The sequence below is a fragment of the Echeneis naucrates genome, chromosome 23 (assembly GCF_900963305.1).
Source record: "Echeneis naucrates chromosome 23, fEcheNa1.1, whole genome shotgun sequence".
In the NCBI taxonomy this organism is placed as follows: Eukaryota; Metazoa; Chordata; class Actinopteri; order Carangiformes; family Echeneidae; genus Echeneis; species Echeneis naucrates.
Window position 1 is genome coordinate 6596131 of NC_042533.1, and position 21042 is coordinate 6617172.

Here is a 21042-nt window from a genome sequence, read left to right on the forward strand (position 1 = left end):
GTATATCATCAATTTATTTCTCAGAAGATGCAAATAATGCTGAAAACCAAACCTATGACTTTACCCCAACACAAGAATCTTGTTTTTGAAAAAGACAAAATATCATTTGTTCCCTGTTGCACCACTGCATAATAATGTGCTATTTAATTACAATTCTCAATTCAGATATACTGTATTTTCAGCACTCAAGTAGAATACTGTACAAATGTAAAACAAGAATCCCAATTTGAATTATTTAAAATAAAAATCTCAAATTTCAAGTTCTCTTAAGCTTGATATTTAAACGGAACCATAACTTACATCAGTGGCACTTAATGATTAAAATTAAAAACAAAAAAGAGGTCTCTCGAATGAATAAATACACATTTGTAGGCAGCTTAGACAGAAAAAAAAGCAAAAACAAAAAACAAGCCAATTGTGAAACTGTAAATCTGAATACAGCTTTTAAGATTTGTTCTCTGTTTGAATAGATGTGGATCCCAAACCTCTCCACAAACACTCTCAACACATGTAAAACACACACAGCTCTACACTGCCTCAAAGCATGTCAAATGTAACAAAGGGTGGGGGAAAAAAAAGAAAAAAGAAAAAGCCCTGCAAGATTTAAAACGGCTGCATTCTGTTGGAAGTTAACATCAATTGATATCCTATTACCTTAACCAGTCCAATAAATATCAGAAATTAAAAAGAGATTAAGGAATTATCTGTTGTAGATCTGCATTCAAGTGCGGTGATAACCTTGGGCACAAATTGTGTCTTTAAATCTTGTTTGTGGAGAAAAAAAATCCAATATCTTGAAAGGGGCTGAACCACACTTTTGATTTCTGTACAGTTAGATCCATCAGGCTCACTACATGTCTGACATCACTCACAGCCATCTGTACAACTCTGAATCTGCAAGAAGAGGACAAGCAGGCATGTCTATGGAGTATCTTACAAATAACCACACAACAGAGACTAACTAAATGTCGGATGAGCAATGACTGCTTTATCAGGTAAGCGTACCAAACTAACTAACTCTATCTGTAATACAACCATTTAGCATATGTTGTTTAGTTGAAGTCACCACCCAGCAAAACTAACTATCCTGACATGTCAAAAACACAGTTCAACAAATATTAGCATGATTTCCATTCTTTCAATACCTTATGGGTGAAAAATGTTAATCACTATGCAAGATACAACCAAACTGTATTTAAAACCTGAGCCGTAAAAGTCCAACAAGCCTACGTTAGCTCAAATACACCCTGTGCCACTCAGCCCTGTGTAATTCCCCTAATCTTCAACAGACTGGAACATTTTGATATTTACTCACTATTTGCACAGATCAGATTGTAGGAGGATGAGTGGGAGTGGGAATAAAAACAACCTGCTTCACTAGTTGTGTGTTGTTGGGTTTTGTTTAGTTTTTTTTTTTTTTTTGTAACCTTCATGGCTTTTTGGAAATGTGGTATTGGGAACTTCTTCACTAGGTCATAGGAGAGGCACAAAAAACGGATTTAAGATCAGAGGTAATAAGGTGACCTCAGGAGTATGACTCAGCGTTGAATTTCCCCTCTATGGATCCACAATCAAAGCAGCCAGTGATTCTTACTGCAATTTAGGACGTGAATACATTTCAAGGTTTTATAGGTAGTTTGACTGCCATGTTAGCCGTGACAAGCAACACTAGGTCAGTGTTTTGGGCTCAACACTGAATTGTCATGAGGCTACAGAGAGGTGTCTTACCACTGTACAAGGTAGATGCTGTACATACACACACGCACACACACACACACACAAAAAAATAAAAAATTAAAATAAAAATCCAAACCCACTTCATTGTGTGAAAAATGTGAAGAGTACAAGAAAAAAAGAAGCTGCGATTGCAATCTCTTTCCACGCATCATGGATTACAATCTCACAATGAATCAGCCATGAATTGACATTTTTTTTTCCAAATAAGAAGTCAAACCTGTACATATGAAGTTAACATTTAATTAATTCCCCTCAACGTAAACTGCCACGAGCCAAAAAGTAATTTATTTGGCTCTTATTTTGTAATCTTCCTCAAACTAGTAATCCAAACAGAGATCCTGGCAGGCTGACATAAAGTGTGGGAGTCTGTTAGATGCAGCCAGGGTACCTACCACAGGTCAGACCAAATGTAAAGGGCATGCATTGGAGCCAACTCCAGGTAACAGTGGAATGTGAGGAGGACTGATACTACACAAACCTGAATCTTCAGTAAATCACTGTTCATTTGTACTCAGATCTGCTCAGTAACCATATGACCATTTTTGTTGCTTTTTATTTAAATTAAAACTGACTTTGGTGCTGGTTTTGTAAGTTCACCAGAACAGGTGCTAGTTACATTCTTCCTCTGTCCAGAAAGTTGCTCTTGACCAGTAATACTAAGAAAATTGTTTAAAAAGCAGAAGTTGAAATGACTGTCAGACAGAGGTTTGTTTAAGGTGCCGTTTATCAGAAAAAACTGGTATGAGCTGCATGAAATATGAAATTCATATGGTCAGATGGTTAAAGGGTAGCTCTGGTCTATTTTCAGTTCCCATAATACCAAATGAGTCTGACCAGAATCTTAAACGCATCTGAGAAGAACCCCTTCTATTTTTATTGCCTTTGTGCACAAATCTTCCATAAAGTTTATGCAGCTAGTGTGCGTTCCATCAATCAACGCTAAAAGCACCTGCCACACGTCTTTGTCACCAGGTTGTCACTTACGGTGAAATGAGACATGTATTTGATTAATTTTTATTTTTCAAGACCTGACCTTGTTTTAGCATTTATTTTGCACTGCACAGCGGCACGTATTGACAGGCAGCTGCGGCAGATCAACAAAGAGTAACAAAAGATGGAGTAACAGCCAAGTTGGCGTCCGAACTGAAGGACAAAGAAAAGGCTTTTTATTTTACTGACATGCCTCTAACAACATATGCTGAAAAAGATTTGCTCAGGCAGCCACTAGGGTTGCTATATGAATGTCTATAGTGTTGGCACTCCACATCTTGTATTTATTTATTGAAGGTGTATTGAAAAAACACCTTGTGTGATTGTGCGCTTTAAAAATACTGTCTTGACTACAGGCTAATATTGTGCTGCACACCCAGGCAGGCAAAACCTAAGCAGCTCTGTAGTGAAGCAACTTACAAAATGTTGGTCAGAATCAATTAGCATTGCGGAAAAAGAGACAAAATTAGGATTCAGGTCAAACTGGAAAGTTCTATTTTAAAAAGTGAAATCTGAGTACAGAAATGAGACGTTCACGGGGAAATTTCCTGCCTACAACTACATAACATACCCTTAAAAATGTGGAGATGAAAGGGCGAGAATATGAAAGCGTCTGCGGCATCTGTGTAGGGAGAAACAGCTACAGAATGGGAGGGTGTCTGTCAAACACACCAAAGGCTAGATATCCATAAAAATCCTTGTTTAGTAGTAATAATAATAATAAAAAAATCAACTTGTTTAAATATGAATATTATAAGTCTGCTTTCTCATGGTTAGGAAATCAAATATAGTCTCTGTGGGGGTTAAAGGAGGGGGCGGGATGGGGGAGCCCTCCTATCACTACAACTCCATGTCCTGGGCCTCGTCTTCTGAGAAATCAGACATGGAGCTTTCAGATGAAGAATCGCCTGCTCCTTCTTCTTGCTCCTTCAAAGCCTCCTCTGTTGCATATTTCTGGATATACTCTATGGAAGGCAAGAGACAAGAAAGGGAACATGATGAGGTAGCAAAAACTCTTTTTTTTTTTTTTTTTTTTTAAATTGTATTTGCAGTTGATATTTATATTTTGCTGGATATTACATTCAAAAAATCTGATCTAAGAATCTAAAAGTCCTAGGGATGTACAAGTAGCAGTTCTTTATTTAGATCAACCTTTGATTTTCTGCTTGTACTCCTCTGGCCGGTGAAGGTACATGGCAGCTGCATCTCCATTCAGGGGGTCGATGGGGTTTGGGTAAGCCAGCAGCTGGGGCAGGAACGACTCAAAGATGTTGGTCAGATCTGGAGAAGCAGAAAAGAGAATGTAATTTTATCAAATCTCAGATATCATACGTTTATAGATTATAATCTGGTGACAGTTTTTCCAAAACCAAACAATTAATCTGATGGAACCTTTTGGAGAAATAACCACCCAAGAAGGTTCACCAAAAAAAACAGAATGTTAAATGCTGGAATTCAAGTAACTTGAAAGGTATGGTATATGTAGTAGGTAGCAGAGCACAAATTCCTCCAAAGCAGAGGCTAGAACAGGACTAACCGCCGTCAGTAGTCTCTTCTCACAGACCTCAATTTTTGTTTTTCAGAGCAGAGGCAAAGAGAAACTCACAATTCATGCTAGGTGTCACTGTTGGGTCCATTCAAGTTGGGAAAACAAATATTTTCCTACTGTCTATTGCACAGCATTATCATCTTTAGACAATTCAGTCAGTTGCTTTTGTTCACCCTCCTTTTGTAGAGGGTCATTACACACGATGCTCAGGCTGATTGGCCTATTCTTTCCATGTTTATACAATCAGATTTTTTTTTTTTTTTTTTTAAAACTTGGCAAATAAATCAGCTGCATTTCTAAAGAAGGGTGAAATATATCAAATGCAATTACATGTGAACGGACCTGACAGCATTAATAATTTAAATAAAATCTTTTTGCTTTCATGTGACAGCTTTTGAGCCTCAACTCATTTTGAATCAAGTTACTTGAATTCCAGGGTTTAACATTTTGTTTTGGGTCATATCCAGAACACTGGTGAGAATAAATGGAGAGGTATGCACAAACATCTGCTCAGCATATTACTGTAAAGTCATTTATATTGCTCAACAGCTTTCTCATCCCTGTGGACTAACTGTAATGAGGTATTAATGGGTAAATATACAGGGAGAAGGGCACAGGGACATGGAGAGTAAAAGAGAAAGAGACACTGTCATAGCCAGAAGAGCAACTGCGTTGTAAACAATCACTGCCATCAAGAGTATGCTAGCGTGTCTCGCACAGCAGTAAATCATTCCTGTCAAAGGTAAATGTTTTCTGACCTTGTTGGGTGAGGGTATTACCTCATTCGTGTTCACTTCTCCCCCTCAGTAAGTGGGTTAGGGTTACGTGGTAGTAAAGGAGCGGCAGACACTTTTTGTTGCTGATGGCAGCAAGTTAAGATCTTTGCACATAATCACACTGAAACAAGTAAAGAAACTTAATATGAACACGCATGCAGTGGAGCCACTCACCATAAAGGGCCGTCCATGTCTGGTTGATGACATCTAAACACACCGTCCCTGACCTGGGAAACCGAGAGGAAAACAAGAGTTGGAAGGAAAAAAAAAAACATAGGCAGGGGAGAAGAAAGGTCTGAACTCCCTGTGGAGGCTGGTTTTTCTTAAATCCTTTTTTAATTTTACCCAAATATGTCCAGCAAAGCCTGTCCCATTTCAAATGTTTCAAATGTGCTCAATATTATAGGACAAAACTGGTCAATACCTCATGGAAAGCTGTGTGACAGTCAGATAGAAAATTCTTATCAACTACTAAAGTTGGAAATATGTGATTTGCTATTAGTCATGTTTATGTATATGAATTTTAATAGGGAGATGAAAAAAGTCACTTCCTGTCTCATTTATGGAGGACATACAGGTTCACTAGCAAGTCAGGACCCATTTTCATGGCCTGTGTCCTTCAGAGGATCCGGCACTCGGTAGTGGATCAGTTGGCCCAGAGACACAAAAAGCTTGGCCAGGTTAAATATTTGTGTAATTTGCTGTTGTTTGCTGACTGTGCTCAAAATGTGTGCCTCATCAAACAAAAGCTGTAGCTCATCAAGTAAAAAAAATGTGAGCAAATTCAATCATTAGTTTACATTGCCCAGCCAGCTGTTTAGCCAAAGTAAAGGAAATCCATCAAAAAAGCTGAGAATTTAAATACATGGCAATTGACCACAACTTACGCTTCATCAATGTTGGGATGAAAAATCTTGTTCATGAATCCTGGGAAAAAAAAAACAGGTAGAAATGAGGACAGGATGAGAAAGTGAGGTGGAACATAAAAAATGTAATCTTACATCACACATCACACATGCGACACTTGAGTTCCTACCTATTGATGGAGATTTGAAAGGGTATTTGTCAGGAAGATCTACTCGCACCTTCCACACACCTCCCTCGTACGGCGCTGCAGACGAAGAGACAAAAAAAAGAGAACACTTTTGAAGGCAGAGGGGAGGCTTACACTCCACTGAACATCATATTCCATCCCTCATGCACTCCAACAGATTTCAACACTGCAGGGCTCTATCAATTTTCTGCACTCCTTTCTCATCTGCTCAAAAACACAACAGAGAGGGGACCACTTGAGAAATGAGCTACACATTCAATTTCTCTCTGCCACTTCATTTTATTTTATGCGGTAATATATTTCAGCCCAGGAGAATTCTTTACTTGCAAATCACTTCACAAAATACACTGACTTCAAAGAGCAAGAGAATGAGATTGGGAGTGTGTGATGCTCTCCCAGAATAGCTGTGTGTAACAGGAGCCTCGTGTGCCTTACTGAAACTGAACAGTACATAGATGGCTGAAAACACACTCGCATAGAAAAAGGAGGGTTAATTGAGGAACATTAAAGATCCCAAGTGGACAACACAAAAACAAATGTATCATGATTTGTTTGATGGTTCTTGGAACACAGTTGAAAACAAAACCTAGACAGAAAATTTCTTGGACACACCAAATATCCCAGGGAAGCTTCAGTGTTGAATTAGCTGGGGGGGGGGGGGGTGAATACGTTTCTTAAACACGAAAAAACACTTACTTCCTTGTGGTCCAAAAAACTTCACTACAAATTCATTGAGTCCACTGAGGATGGTGACTTCATGTTTGCTCTCGATGCTGAAAAGGCTGTTAAGGACAACAGTGTACATTTTTTAGTTTCTATTGTATTTTTTTACATGTATTGTATGTTATTTATTCTTTCATAAAGCACTTTGTGAAATTCCCTTGTCTTTGAATGGTGCTATAGAATTAAACTTAACTTACTTACATCATCACAAACTTTGCTTCAGCAAATGCAACCCTAACCCCATGAACATAAACCACAAGTCCCCATGAAGAAACATAGCAGAGGCCATCGCCTAACAAAGAAAGTCTGAGATTCTACCAGTTTATGTTCCTTCACAACATTTTATATAGCTGGACATCATAAACTCCTATTTCAGGTGAAACTATGCCAGATTCAGTCTGATCAGAGCAGTCCATCTTGTGACAGGCGCTCTGCCAAGTCAAGTCCACCAACATGCTGAGATGTACTTTTGTCAAGCGGGAAGTATTCACGAATAAGGTCTCAACCACACATCCACTTTGCTGTGTGAGGTTTCTTTGCAACTGAATACACAAAGTGATATTCATTTAACACCCGTAACTGTATGAGTAGACAAACCAAACTTCCAATGTTAAGCATATTTATTAATTGGTTACAGAAGTCAATGCTAGAATTACTCCAACAAAACAGATGATACAGCTTGTATTAATTCCAAAAAACTAAGTACAGCTGTTTATAACTTCTGATTATGTTGTTGATTACCCATTTTTAAAGTGATCCACCTCCAAATATTGCAAATGAAAACTTTGATTTACAAAACAACTTACAAAAACCACAAAGAATGTTCACTTCTATCTATTCAGTGTCATGTGGATACTGATGCAAGCTTGCTCTGAGTATTCTTGAACTCCATTCAAACACACAACCATCACAGAGAATTAATTTCCCTTTCATATGAGTAGAGGGAAGAGGAACAGGAAATAAAGTTGAAGAAAAGAGAGAAAGAGACTTGAGGAAAAGACAAACATGTTTCTTCAAAACAAAAACAAAAAGAAAGAAAAGTAATGACAAAATTAAAGCGAAAGACTGTCAGACCACATTAGAGACAAGAGGCACGAGAGGTGGAATGAAAATGAGTTTTCAATGTAACGCAGTAGCAGCTGGCTTGCCAATCCTGATTGAGCGTGTATCCCATTAGCAGTAGCACTGACCCCCAAAGGGTTAAATCAAACTGGAGGTTATTTTAAGCTCTGGTTGAGTCTGCAAGAGCGGACTGAATCCCTGGCTTCAGCAAGGAAATGTGTCATTGTCAGACAGAAGAGGAACCTCTCTGTTCTGACTTGTGTTGGAGTCTAGGAGGCCGTTACAAACTTCAATCACTAATGCCAGAGTACAACACCTATGTAAAGCATGTTGGCAAAACAACAAATAGGCCAGGTCTTGAACAAGTGCTCCTCCCACGTCAGACAACATGCATTATGTTTGCATTCTGCGGCTCAACCGCTTTTGCCCTTCATGTAAGGACATCTATGCATGCACCTAACAAGCAGTGAAACCACTGAGGTGTGAGTTAATGTGTGTATGACCACATGAGTGGGGGCAGTGTTGCAGAGAAGGGGGATGGTGTGCACTGTTGACTGCGTTATGTTATGGAAGACAGTAGTGTGGCAAGGAGGATATAGACTTCTAAGGGGATTGTATCAACACAGATTATGCTGCCAGCTAATTGACATTGGCTGAGAAGAACTGAGGTGGCTGTTGAAATTAAATTTTTACATGTACCCTTTTGAAATTTAACTGACATGTATGGTGAATGGTGATAAAATTAAGGAAAAAAAAAAGACAAGCAAGCAGGAAACATTGGGGTCATAGTGGTCTGTAAATTTTCATGTAACCACAGAGATCACGTGAGAGAGGGAGAAGGTTGGCGAAAGGAGCAGCTCATATTACGCCAATCAACTGCTCACTTTCTGCAACATTCACATGACAATGATGGAAACACACACACAGTTGTAAAAAGTAGCTGGTTAGCATATTTAAGTATACCCAAAGGTTCCCAATAACCCTGTCTATTTTTTGTAGCAGGACTGAGCACATTCCATCTATTACTCCTCAACCCTGCCCTCCTCACAAAACCTGTAGGTGAACAACATACAGGTGGGGTCATCCCCTGACTGACCTTGTTAAAAACCATGACAGCAACAAACAAATACACTGCTCGTAATCTAGATCAAGCTCTCATTGTTAGATTCTAATTTAAACGATTTCACCCCAGCCTCTCATCTATGTCTTCAGTATATGAATTGACTCACATAGGATTATGGCCACTCTTTCATGTAATCATGACACAGTGGTCTCACCCTTTGCCCTCATGTTACATGCAGAGGGGTTCAAGTCTCTAAGCATTCAGCCCTCCCACACAGTAAATAACAACAAGTCACTGTCTAAACAGTTCCCTCTTACTATGAAGCCATTTGTCAGGTCTGATAAAACAGTTCCTGGTAGACGTCTGTAAATTGGAGTGAAGAAACTAGAACCAAAGGTGTACTTGACAAACAAGCACTCAGCCAGTCAAACAAAGAGAGGGAGACTTCTGAACTGCCTTTTTGTTGAATGAAAGCATTCTATTTGTAATCAACATGAAATGAAGATGGCTGGATGTGGATGTGTGTTGAGCCTGTGTGTGTGTTTGTATATATATTTATGTATGCATGTAAATATGCCTATCCATATCTGAAAAGCTGATTTCTACATGCAAACATTGTATCTTAGTTACAGTTTGTGGTTGCAGCAAAAATCACACCAAGATTTCGGGTCTTTGTCAAAAACTGGTTACAGATTAATCCGCATCATTACAGGATATCCAATTTAATCCGCATTGTCATACAAGTATGCTTCATTTGCAACATATTTTTAGGTGAATTACCTCTTAACAAAAGTATTTTGACCCAGGCTGTATAATCATTTGTTCTCCATTTACAACATGCCACCTATCTGTCCATCCTCTAACTTGGATTAGAATAGATAAATCATAATCTGTCGACAGCACCAGGTCAATATCCTTTCACAGATACATATATAATCTGATACACAGAGTCCAATCAGTTCAGAACATTCACACATATCCTCTGTTCACAGCATCTGAGTCAACCCTGCTAACCCCAAGCTGTAACAAGACGACTGTTGGACTGCCAGGCCCTTTGCAGACATTGACCAATCTCTCACTTCACACTTGAAACACTGCAAAGAAATAAAAGCTCAGGCAGAACTACCTGATTTCAAATGTTCCAAAGTTTATCTAAGGACCAAAGTGAATGTTGTCCTGATTTTGAACTTTATAAAGCACATTCAAAGGCCTAAGTGCAAAAATATGCAGTAAATAGCATTTCGGGTTGTGGTCCAGACATGTCTTGTTTTCATTCTGGACCAGCCGGGCCACTATCCCTGGCTGACCCTGAGTCAAAATATCCCCTGCAGACCAACTACTTTCTAAGGATGGAAAACAAACATGATGGAGAATCATAAACGGCAATCTGTCAAACAGTGTGGTGTCAACTATGCCTGAGCATTTCTCTCCCTGCAGACAGAAGCTGTTGATTTGGTGAAAGGCGGGCACTGGCTAGTTTCAAAGCACGTCACTGTGTCCCTCATCTTAAAGAGGATAAAAGGGAAATTGAATGTCAACATTATTCTTTCAACAAGTTAATATAATATATAATATAAAGCACAATTTTAAACAAGAAGCAAGAGAGAAGCAATAAATTTGTGTTTTCTTAAGCATGTCCTATCAAATTTTTATTTCAGAGGCTAGTAGGGACTATTTACATGTTTGCATACTATACTCTGACCATCTGCTGGTATCTCCAGCTTCAAGTAATCCTTTTAGAGGGAAGTAGCTGAGCTTCTGGGAAGACTAGGCTGAAATAACGAGAAAGGCAGTAAATCAAATAATCCCAAAGACACGGGGACAGATCTCAGTTACTGAATAACAAAAAGAGAAACTATACAGAATTTACAGTTGTTAATGGCCCTGATGAGTGAAGAAGACTCCTCAAGACTAAACAGGAAGCAGTAACTGTATTTCAGACTGAAAATCACAAAGTCACACTCATAGTCCATAGACACCCCTTCCAACTCCCTTCCCCATATCAAACAGTCAGGAAGGAAAAGGCGCATGAGAAGATGATAAAGAGAGCTGGTGAAGAATAAAACGAAAGACACATGGATCGTATGATACCAAAGGAGAGGCAGTGAGAAAGTGATGCAGAGATAATGACAGAAAAGAGTGAATGCTGATCTAGCCGTGCAGGCAGAGCAGTGGATGTGAATGACATCATTGCTGTGGACTGCAGGCAAACTATAAAAATATTGCCAAGGTGTTCATTGCGGACACATATACAGAAAAAAGAAAAAAGAAAAACACTTTCCTGTCAACATGTCAATACATCAAGAATATTCAAGAATATTCTGGATAATATTTCTGATAAGAGAGATGGCCCAGCCAAAAGCCCTGTCGAACACATTTACTAAGAATCTGTCACTTACCATTTTCATTGAGAGGTTTAAATAGAGTGGTTAACCAAAAACACGAGAAAACCATCACAGAGTTACACTGACTGTAACAAGGTGTTGTGGCAAGTTTATTACAGTGATTCTATTATAAAAGGGTATATAACTAGTTAAGCAATCTACATGGGCACATGGCTTAACCATGCAGAATGAATGTTGACATTCATGAACATATTCATACAGTGCTTTCTGTTATACATACACACTTCTACAATGATTGAACCAAACAGCCAAGTTATTGTACAATATCCTGTTATTGGTAAGAACACTGTCATCTCAGGGAGATGGCTTGCTGTAAAGCCACATTTGGTGAACTTCATGCTAGCTGCAAATACTCTTTGTTTGCTTGAGGGAAGGTATGTGTGCTTGAACTGAGAGAGATAACATACAGAGCGATTTGATTATGTCCATTTGCAAATCGAGCTGTTTTAAATGGCAGAAAAAACACTCCAGCCTTCACACGGAGTAACCTGATTCAGAGCACATCTTGGTAGTAAGATGAGGAACTCTGAGGCAACAACCTCTCTTTCAGTTTTCTCTTTCTCTCCCTCACACACAGATTGTAACGACAAAATATAAGCAAAGGCACTGCAGATAAAAGGCAGGAAATCTAGCAGCTGTCCTCAGGGTGTAAGCTTCCTCCATCAAAAGAAACACAACCATAGAATAGCATGTGAAATGCACAGGCTAATATTCACTGCCCACAAAAGATGAAGAAATTATATTTATTTTTGAGGCAGCAGGCTACATTTTATACTAAGAAAGCTGGACCTTCTTCCTCCCATTATGGGCTCAGTGCTTTAAAGAAAAGCTGAAAGAGGAAAATTTATTTTGCATGCACAAGTGTGTAACCTGTGACCATAGTTGTAAGAGAGGTCCTCATCTGCAGTTTCTGCTAGCATACACCTTTACCCATGCATTTTAGCTTGGTTGAAAATGCCCATGTGTTTTTTGTATTCAACTTTCTATGTATTAGTGTGCTGCACTGAGCCAAGCAGGATTACGGTGTGACCTCCATGGCTCTCTGCGGCCTGAAAACAGAGGCAGCAAGTGTAGCACAGCAACCATCCTGCCACAGCAGGGAAAGCAAGTGATAGGCAGGGTGCTGCTGTGAGAGTGTGATTTAATCAGCTCACCACCAAACAAACACCGTTCACCCCTGCAGCCGTCACCAGCCAACCTCACTGACCCACTCCTTTGCTCTCTCCCTCTCATGCTGAGGCCAACATTTTCTCCCATCTGTTTACTTTCTTTTATTGCTCATTAAGTTGGACTCCCACTTCGTAATTTTAATGCAGATTTAGAGTCTCACTGGACCATTTCAACTGTTAGAAAACCCCCCTAAAAACCAGCTCACTAAATTTTTGGCAACCAATCCTATTAATATATGGTGAGCTAGAGGGAGAAAGACAAGATGCCAACACCTCCCATTCATACAAATTACAACTGGCCCAATACATCTTCTTCATTTACAATAAGGTTGTTATTGACAGCAAGTATAGTACGTTCCTCTGCCCATTTGAGGGAATTTTAATGAACCAATGTGCACCTCAACTGCTGCTGGCATTGCCATTATGGCAACAGGAACCGAGCTACAAATTTCCTAAAAGTTCATAGATACTTCATACATTTGGAGTTTGACAGATCAGTCAGTTCACAAAAACCATTTAGTGTTATTTACATATAGATGTGGGTCAATGGTAAAACAGAAGTGGAACATTTATGGGAATTTCAGTATGTTTTCATATTTGCTTGGTTGGTTTGAAAATGGTAACACACTTCCTTGGACTACACTCATGGAGGCTAATGCTGTGTATACTGCCAGTTATTCATGGCCCCAAATCAGATTTAGACAAGCTCTGCAACAGCCACCCCTTTTTGGCCAAGGTCCCTGACTGTCAAATGTATGGCGTGGTTGTTCTCAGCTCACCTATGAAGCAATGGGCTCCTGGCTGGCTTTGATAAGCAAAAATAGGTCTACTTGTAACAGTCCTGTGCCAACATCTTTCACATCCGTTCACCCCCTTTTCCTTTAAGTTAAGTATTAGTTTTTAATATTTTTACTACTAAATATTTGTAAATATATGTGATTGTTCGAGGTGGAATATGGATTGGGTTAGGCTATAATAATCATGTTAAAACTTAAATTAACTGAGAAACATTATTATACAACTAGAGTGGGGTATCTACAAAGTTGTTCACAAGCAAACCTAATAGGAGATGAGAAGTTTTTTAGATATGCAGCTTTCCTTAGGTCAGGGTAAAGTGGGACATGTGTCAACAAATTGCATGAACCTCTGGTTGCAGATTTTAACCTTGAGCAATCTGCTATTATCTACATGTATTTATCTTCTCAACTAAAGTTGCCTCATAATTCATTCTATGGGGGAAAAAATAGAACTCAATAAAAGTAAATATTTGGTCTTTTGATTAAAAAATTTCTATAGTCTGTCAAGAGACTCAACCATGTTTAGTGAAACCTATGTTTTAGGTTAAAAATGTTTAGGTTGTGTTCCTATGCTTTTTAGCCAAGCCCATAACTAACAACTATGCCAGTAACATACCAAGCTGGTTTCCCACCATTATCGCATCTGCTTATATTCTATGTTTTTCCAAAGTTTACTTGAGTTTAAACAGCAAAACTTGCAAAAAAATGTATGTGCTTATATTAACAGGCTGTACTTTGGACAGGTCATAAGTATGGTTGTGGTTCAGAAAATGAAAGCAGCCTACTTCACTGTCCTGACATCTGTTACAAAAAGTTGAATCTAAATTACCAACTATCCTTTCGACATCTCAAGTGTGGTATTATTGTGCAAAGCTGCATTTAAACTATCTGTTCTGAAAACTTCCAGCTCCTTCTGACACATTAAGGGATTGAATACTGATGGAGCTTTTGGTGCCACCGTGTGCGGTCTGTGTGAAAGAAAAACTCGAAGCAGGTTTTACATATCAATAGACACACGGCCCTGAAGGCCTGACTCACTGAAATCCACATGTAAATGTCTGGTAGCTGTTAAGACTTGCACTCCATGGATGGTGGAGAAGAAGAAGAAGAATTTTTTTTTTTTACACATTGTGATTCACTCTTGAAAGATTACTACGCAGAAATATCAAAAATTGGAAATTTCAAACTCAATTCTTGCCTGTAATAGCTTTGTAAGATGGGCCTTACAACTGAACCATATGGATGGTGAAACATCACAGACATAAAATGTGTGCACTGTGTTTACATTCTAAGCTGGGCTACCAGGCAAAGGGGTACATGTGAACAACTGAGATGAATACAATCTGACACCAGGCACCTGGCCTAAAGCTAGCATGGAAGCATTTTGGCTTCTATGAAGTCAAAGAGAAAAGGGACCCAGACAAGAGTTTCTTGTTGGTACTTTGCAAGCCTGGGAAGTATGTTGGCAAGTGTAACTTTCCAGATATTGTTATTAATAAAAGATAATGGAAGTGAATTCACTTAATTATTTTAATTATGGATCATTACAAATATACGTTATATTTTAAGAGGAGCAAATAATCACATGCTCAGAAAAACATAGCTGACCTGAACTGTGCAAAGGTTTTGTTTGTTTTATCATCGAATCGGAGCAGTCTGAATTGTACTCTCATCGAATCATAAGGTACCTAGAGATTTGCACCTCTAATGCAAAGTACATCAACTCAAACATATAATACATGATATAAAAAAGGATTACTTCTCCTGCTGTAATCCTTAGTTACTTTAGAATAAATGAGAAAGATGTAAAACTTTTGGGATCTAATATGTTGAACCTCATTTATGAATGCACACATCAGTGTTTTCTCAGTTCAAGCCTCCTACTTTTTTCCCATTTTACCTAAATGCCATAATCAATACAGTGCTATACAGATTTGGTCCCCATTAGGTACAGCCTTCAATACACTATGCTAGCTGGGCTCTTTGCCTCTCTTGAGAGGGATGAGAGTCCACCCACGGCAATCAAATGTCAATCCTTCAGCTGCTCCTCTTCTTGGCCTTTTACTAAATCAACAGTCTATTTACAGCAATAGCAGAGTCTCAATGTGCATCCGTGAGCCTGAGTTGCGAGCATGCACACTCAAACATAATAGCCATTAATGATCACAAAACTGTGCCAGGGCAAGAGAGACAATGACCTGAATCTGAAGAAACTGTCTAATGGGGAAATCTAACAGACAAGATCGATTAAGTGACAGAACAAAATATCAGCAGTGACGGCTAACAAACCTGAATTTCAGCAGAGTGAGGAACAGAAACAAAATTCCTTTTATCAACTTGATACAGATGAGATGCGAATAAAGGTAGAGTCAAGTAGGGTGTGGATAGTGTTGGTTGCACTTTTCTGATAAGGCTTATGGACTTCAAAAAATAGGCTATTTAAGAATAAGGATATTATCATGGATTCTGTATTACTGGTTGATATGACAAAATATACTACCGCCACTCTGGATTTTCCATATTAAAGGAGTAGTGAACGTGAACGGCAGAAACCAGCTGAGCTCCTCAGTGCCACAAAAATAAATAAATAAATTAAAAAATCATGCGAAACAAAGACAGGAACTTCAGTCCATCTGTTTTTCTAAGGGAACTCAGCCATGCGTGCAGGAAGCTTCACTATTTGCACTGGATTAACAGTGAGGGCCTCAAATCTCCTACTGTCAAGAGATGCCTAGCTCCTGGAGCCCCCAAAACCACTGTCAATCAAGTTGGGGCTCCCTGAACAGTCTGATGAACAATTTACTAGGTTACCTTGAGTTAGGTCATGAAGACAGAAAGGAAAAAGAGCAGGAGTCTCTTTGACGCTTGGTGACAATAACAGTAATATTCTTTTCACAAATTTACAAAAGCTGAAGAATCACTACATATACATCCACATATATACACTGTAATTAACTGAATATGAAATAAAACCATCAAAAATGAGGGATTATATTTTCAGCTTTCCCAAGAACTGAGAACACAATATGTATCTAAGTTCAGCCTTCTTAATTTCATTCCATGACTGAATATATCATGGTTGGGTCATTTCCAACATTGTCTTAGTGCGCATAGTAAGCGTTTGAGCTGCTTACTATGGATTAAATATTAACATTAAGAACATGGTGGGCATGAATTCCCATCTCAAGTCAATGTAGACTCTCAACCAAACAACATATAATTTGACAGAGTCAAATAAAAATATAAGTTTTATGTTTTTGTTGAGAACATGCATTTGTAATTACACCATATTTGCTTTCAGGATAATGTAAAATGGCACTAGGGCTCATAACTTTCCTGTAAATGTTTTGTTCTGTCTTTTCTGAGTGTGTACTACTATTAAGTAATCTAATTACACCAATTATAACAAAGCATGTTGTCAGTTTATGCAGCTGCATCACCAGACTAGAGCTTTCCCCATTTGCATTTCATTCAATTAATCTTTCAGTCAGGAACAGGCCGAAAACTGCTGGCCCCTTCCCTGCAGTACACTGCATCTAGTTGGTTCAATCCAACAACAATGACAATGGGTTCAGATTAGATGCCTGTGGCTATACAACATGGTCTAACACAGCAACGGGAGATGGAGGTCAGAGGAGCTCCAGGTAAACGGGACATACAAAATGTTGATGCCATTTAGAAATCACGTTACAAGGGCAGAATGGGGTGGAAACATCAACCGAAGAGGAAGAATACCATGAAGAAATTTATATTCCACTCATGGAAGGTAAAAGGGTGTGTTGAAGAGGATATTAAAAATATTATAGGGGTGGACACTGCCCTTACATGCCTAACCTGATTGAGGCTGTGAACAATTAGATAAATAAGGATTACTGAAGGCCAAGTACAGCCTAAACAGTCACTTCAGGGAAAAGAGTTGTGCTTGAAATAAAGTGCCAGGGCAGTTTGAATGTTGAAAACTAAAGCACTAACATTACTGACACTTAACATACTTCACGTCATGCACTTCCACATCATCTGATAACTCAGATTCTGGGTAGAAAGACAGACCCATATACACTCCAAATTATGCCAGGTGTCAGGGTGGATACTGAGGCCAATCAAGCATGCAACACCCCTCCCAACGCCTGCCACAGCCTCCAATATTATTCAGTGGTGGCCATGCTTCACAGAACTGCTATCCATTCACTTACAGAATCTCCAGAAGCAGCTGAAAGGTTGAAAAGAACAACTGAAATACATTTTGCTCCCATAAATCGTTTAACCCAACAAGATTTAACCTGTGAATAAATACAAACTAACATAAAGTTCAAGATTACAAGGGACAACAGAAACATTATTAAAATATACATCTATAAAAACGCTTCTCAGACTCTTCAGGTTATGTAATGTCATCCTACACATGTCCATTTTCTGTCCCATTCACTGCATTAAAATCCATAGGCCAGACACCGCCAGAGCTTGTGTTAGCATTCACTATAGGCTTAGTCCTTTGTAGTCTACCTGTGCTCAAATTCCAGCAGCTTACAGCTTGAAAACATTTGTAGAGCTAGTAAACCAATGATGAATACATGCAAATAATAGCACATCTACCTACACAGTATGTGCAGTGAACCCCAAACAATAAGCTGAATGTAAAGCTCTTTGAAATGACACACTCTTCTTGAAAAATGCTATTTTTCCAAAACTAAAGCTACATCTCCGAAGAGTAAGTGATTGGAAGTTATGCAAGTTATTAGAAAATAAATCTAGTTTATTGTTGAGGGTCTGACAAATACTGGACAAAAAACAAGTTGTCTCTTGCCACTTCATACATTTGCAACAGAGGGAGAGAAAGACTGGGGGAAATAAAGAAAAGTACTTTGGCAGTCTAAACCAACACTTTCAATAAATATTACAAAGAGTTCAGGTAATGGCATTCAAACAGAATGACTGTATATTTGGTGTTAAAAGCAGATTTCAATCTAATGGCCTGGCTTTGGACAAAGCCCAAACCCAGTGATACTACATGCTGAGGTCATTCTGACATTCATTTTCATGAATTCCCTAATGGCCTCCGCTCTAGATTCCCAGCTCTCCAGTGGCCGCAGCAAATTAATGCGTGAGGGCTCTCAGTGTCAGGGCATAAGAAAGAAACTGCTCCTGTCTAAAAGGCAGTGTGAGTTTCAGGTTTTGGTTACATCGGAGGAATACGCACAGATGAGAAACACAGAGAATAGGTTGTTTCTGGTAAATTTGCTCTGGGGACACAAATAGAAGCAAGGTTATTGCCCATACCAGTAACCTGGAGCCTTCTCTGCTTCAGCTCAACAAGATGGCATAGTCAGCAGTGAACCCCATGTGCTATGTAAACCAGTAAATCTACTTTTAAATGCATGTAGCTGTTCTCCTCAACACTTGCTGACTATTGCTCATCCATGCTATCCTGAAACACACAGGTCATTGTATGGAATTGAGCAGGTGGCATAGTGCAAACCTGCTCTTGCCCATCAGTCAAGCAGTTCAGAGGGGGGGGGGGTGTATTAAACTGCAACACTGTGTGTGTGTGTTCTGCAACGCTCAAAAACTCTTGCTCTGTCTGCTTCAACACTCACGCCTCATAGCCTACACATAAGTGGAGTCGAGTGGGGGGAGCAGAAACTTGCTCAAACAAGCACTGTTGCTAGCAAGCAGACGTAACAAAATGCCTTAGGCAACAGGCCAGAGTAACAAGGAAAAGGTAGCTGGAAAAGAACAACCTGCAGCCTCCTGGTTGATGTTTGTTCACATATTGCAACCATATGCAGTTCCAAACGCGTGGGGTAGTGAGATTTTAACACTAATTTGGAGGTGTGGGGCAGAATGCATTGCATATGTCAAGTATTTTAAGTTTATATTAATAATCAATTAATAATCAATTTCATTAAAAGATCAAAATACAAAAAATTTCAAACCTTCCATTGTTAACCATTATATTGAACCTCTAGGTGAAGGTGTCCCTTATATTTTTTTTATTTATTTTTTTTATTTTTTTTGACCAGCCCAGTTCTAGCCCCATATTTGACTAAGCTTTACTGCCATCCTATCAGCTGTTCTAAGTCCCTCCCTCTTGTGGTTTCCGGCTAGTAACAAGCTACCCAATCATTAAGCTGGCTTCCACTGAGCTGGGACAAAAACAAAACTACTTGTTCACACTGTTTTTCTAGAACACCGTGTGGACTGGAAACGCGGTGTTATGGTTTGTTTTTAGAGTCAAACTGTCAGATCTAAGTGAATCAGAACAGAGAAATTAGCAGTGTGAGAGTAAACATGGTGACAGCGACTTGTAATCAGACAACAGGAGATGTTGACTAAAAGTTCAGGCATTCCCCTGTGAAAACGACTACAGGCCCGATGACACTTGCTATACCTCATCAGAAACAGCCGCCATACTAACGTTCAAATACAATATTTATTAAATAAGTAATTGCAACCAGTGTAAAAATTGTAGAAGTTAGTGTTCCACATGTTTGCCTGCGGACTCTGAAGTACAGTGAGAGAGACAGATCAGGTGGCCATTTTGATGTTGAAATTAACCAGCAGAGTAGCAAGCCAGCTCAACAGCGTTACAAGGTAACAATTCAAGTGGCAGAAGCAATAACACAATTTCAAAAGCCTTGGTGGGATCTCAAATTCAGGATAACAACACCCGAGAAGGTTCGTGTAGAAATAACGCCACCGTTTTTTTGTTTTTTTTTTCACGAGTGGAACAAAAGACAAGAGCATTTACATTTGACGGTAGCCTTGCGTTATGTAAACAAGCTGCTGTGTCAACGTGTAAAAAGACTGTTTCACTTCGCCTCCCTGGCAAACGACAGGCTGGACAAAGAAACCAAATTGCCATAAGGTGTTTAAAATAGTCTACCGCTGTCAGATCTATCGGTGGTGCAACAAGATGAAAGACATTCCTGTGAAGGGAGAGCAACGTTAGCGTCTCTTCGGCTGTTGCAGTATTTTTCAAATTTCAACAACAAGCGAGACAGCTAACGTTGACGTTATTAAAAGGCTTTGCTGAAAAAATGCCGAAAGGTAATGGGACCGATCTGATTAGCTCATACAGCTGTCCCGATGTGCGACTGGAGGTTCGCAGGACAGAAATAGCTAACACTTGGCTTTGCTAGCAAAATGTTGTTTACACAAAAACACCAGTCATTCACAATGAACGCTCCATCTTCCGGTGGGTTAGCAAGACAAACAAGCAGCATCAATGAATTGGGTTTGCTCATATCATATTTTCTCACACATCAGGAAATAGCTGACAAGATAGCGACTTAGATACAGTTGTTTATGTTCAGAAAGGATACAGTTTCACCACATCGGTATCCATTCGCCTTTTACCCGGACTTGGAGACGACATTTTTTGCTATTTCCACCGCAGAACACCAGTGAGAAAACTGAAAGCTAGCTCCCGAAACGCTAGACAGCCTAGCAAACGGTACTATCCGAAAGTTAACATTTGCTTTAAGAAATGTTCACAGCAAGACGTCTTCTCAGTTCAATGTCTCCCTGTCCTACTGAGTGCCTGAGCTAACGTTAGACCTCTGCCGTTCACTGCCTCTCAGTGTTCCGACCATCCTGACAAGCTGGGATCCCTCCGCGGATGACGACACACGTATGAGACGAGACGTCATCAGCAGTCGTCGATTTTGTAGTTTTATTTAGAGCACTATTGCTTCTCTTGCTCCAGTGTCGTCGTGGA

The 21042-nt window shown here is 39.3% G+C and overlaps 1 protein-coding gene across 3 annotated transcripts; it reads right to left on the minus strand.

The window, feature by feature from the left end:
* Window positions 1-1346: 1346 nt before the first annotated feature.
* Window positions 1347-20947, minus strand: ube2h (ubiquitin-conjugating enzyme E2H (UBC8 homolog, yeast)). 3 transcript variants are annotated; one of them, XM_029494839.1, is made up of 7 exons: window positions 20648-20943; window positions 6803-6879; window positions 6089-6163; window positions 5940-5979; window positions 5227-5279; window positions 3880-4008; window positions 1347-3692 (listed from the first exon to the last, which is right to left on the minus strand). In XM_029494839.1, exons 1-7 carry the CDS (start codon window positions 20698-20700, stop codon window positions 3568-3570), a joined length of 552 nt encoding a protein of 183 aa, XP_029350699.1. In that variant the 5' UTR covers window positions 20701-20943; the 3' UTR covers window positions 1347-3567. The 3 variants fall into 3 exon arrangements, with proteins under 3 accessions (XP_029350699.1, XP_029350700.1, XP_029350701.1); XM_029494840.1 differs by lacking the exon at window positions 20648-20943 and adding an exon at window positions 7031-13264 and having other exon boundaries at window positions 6803-6888; XM_029494841.1 differs by lacking the exons at window positions 5227-5279; window positions 5940-5979 and having other exon boundaries at window positions 20648-20947.
* Between the last annotated feature and the right edge of the window lie 95 nt (window positions 20948-21042).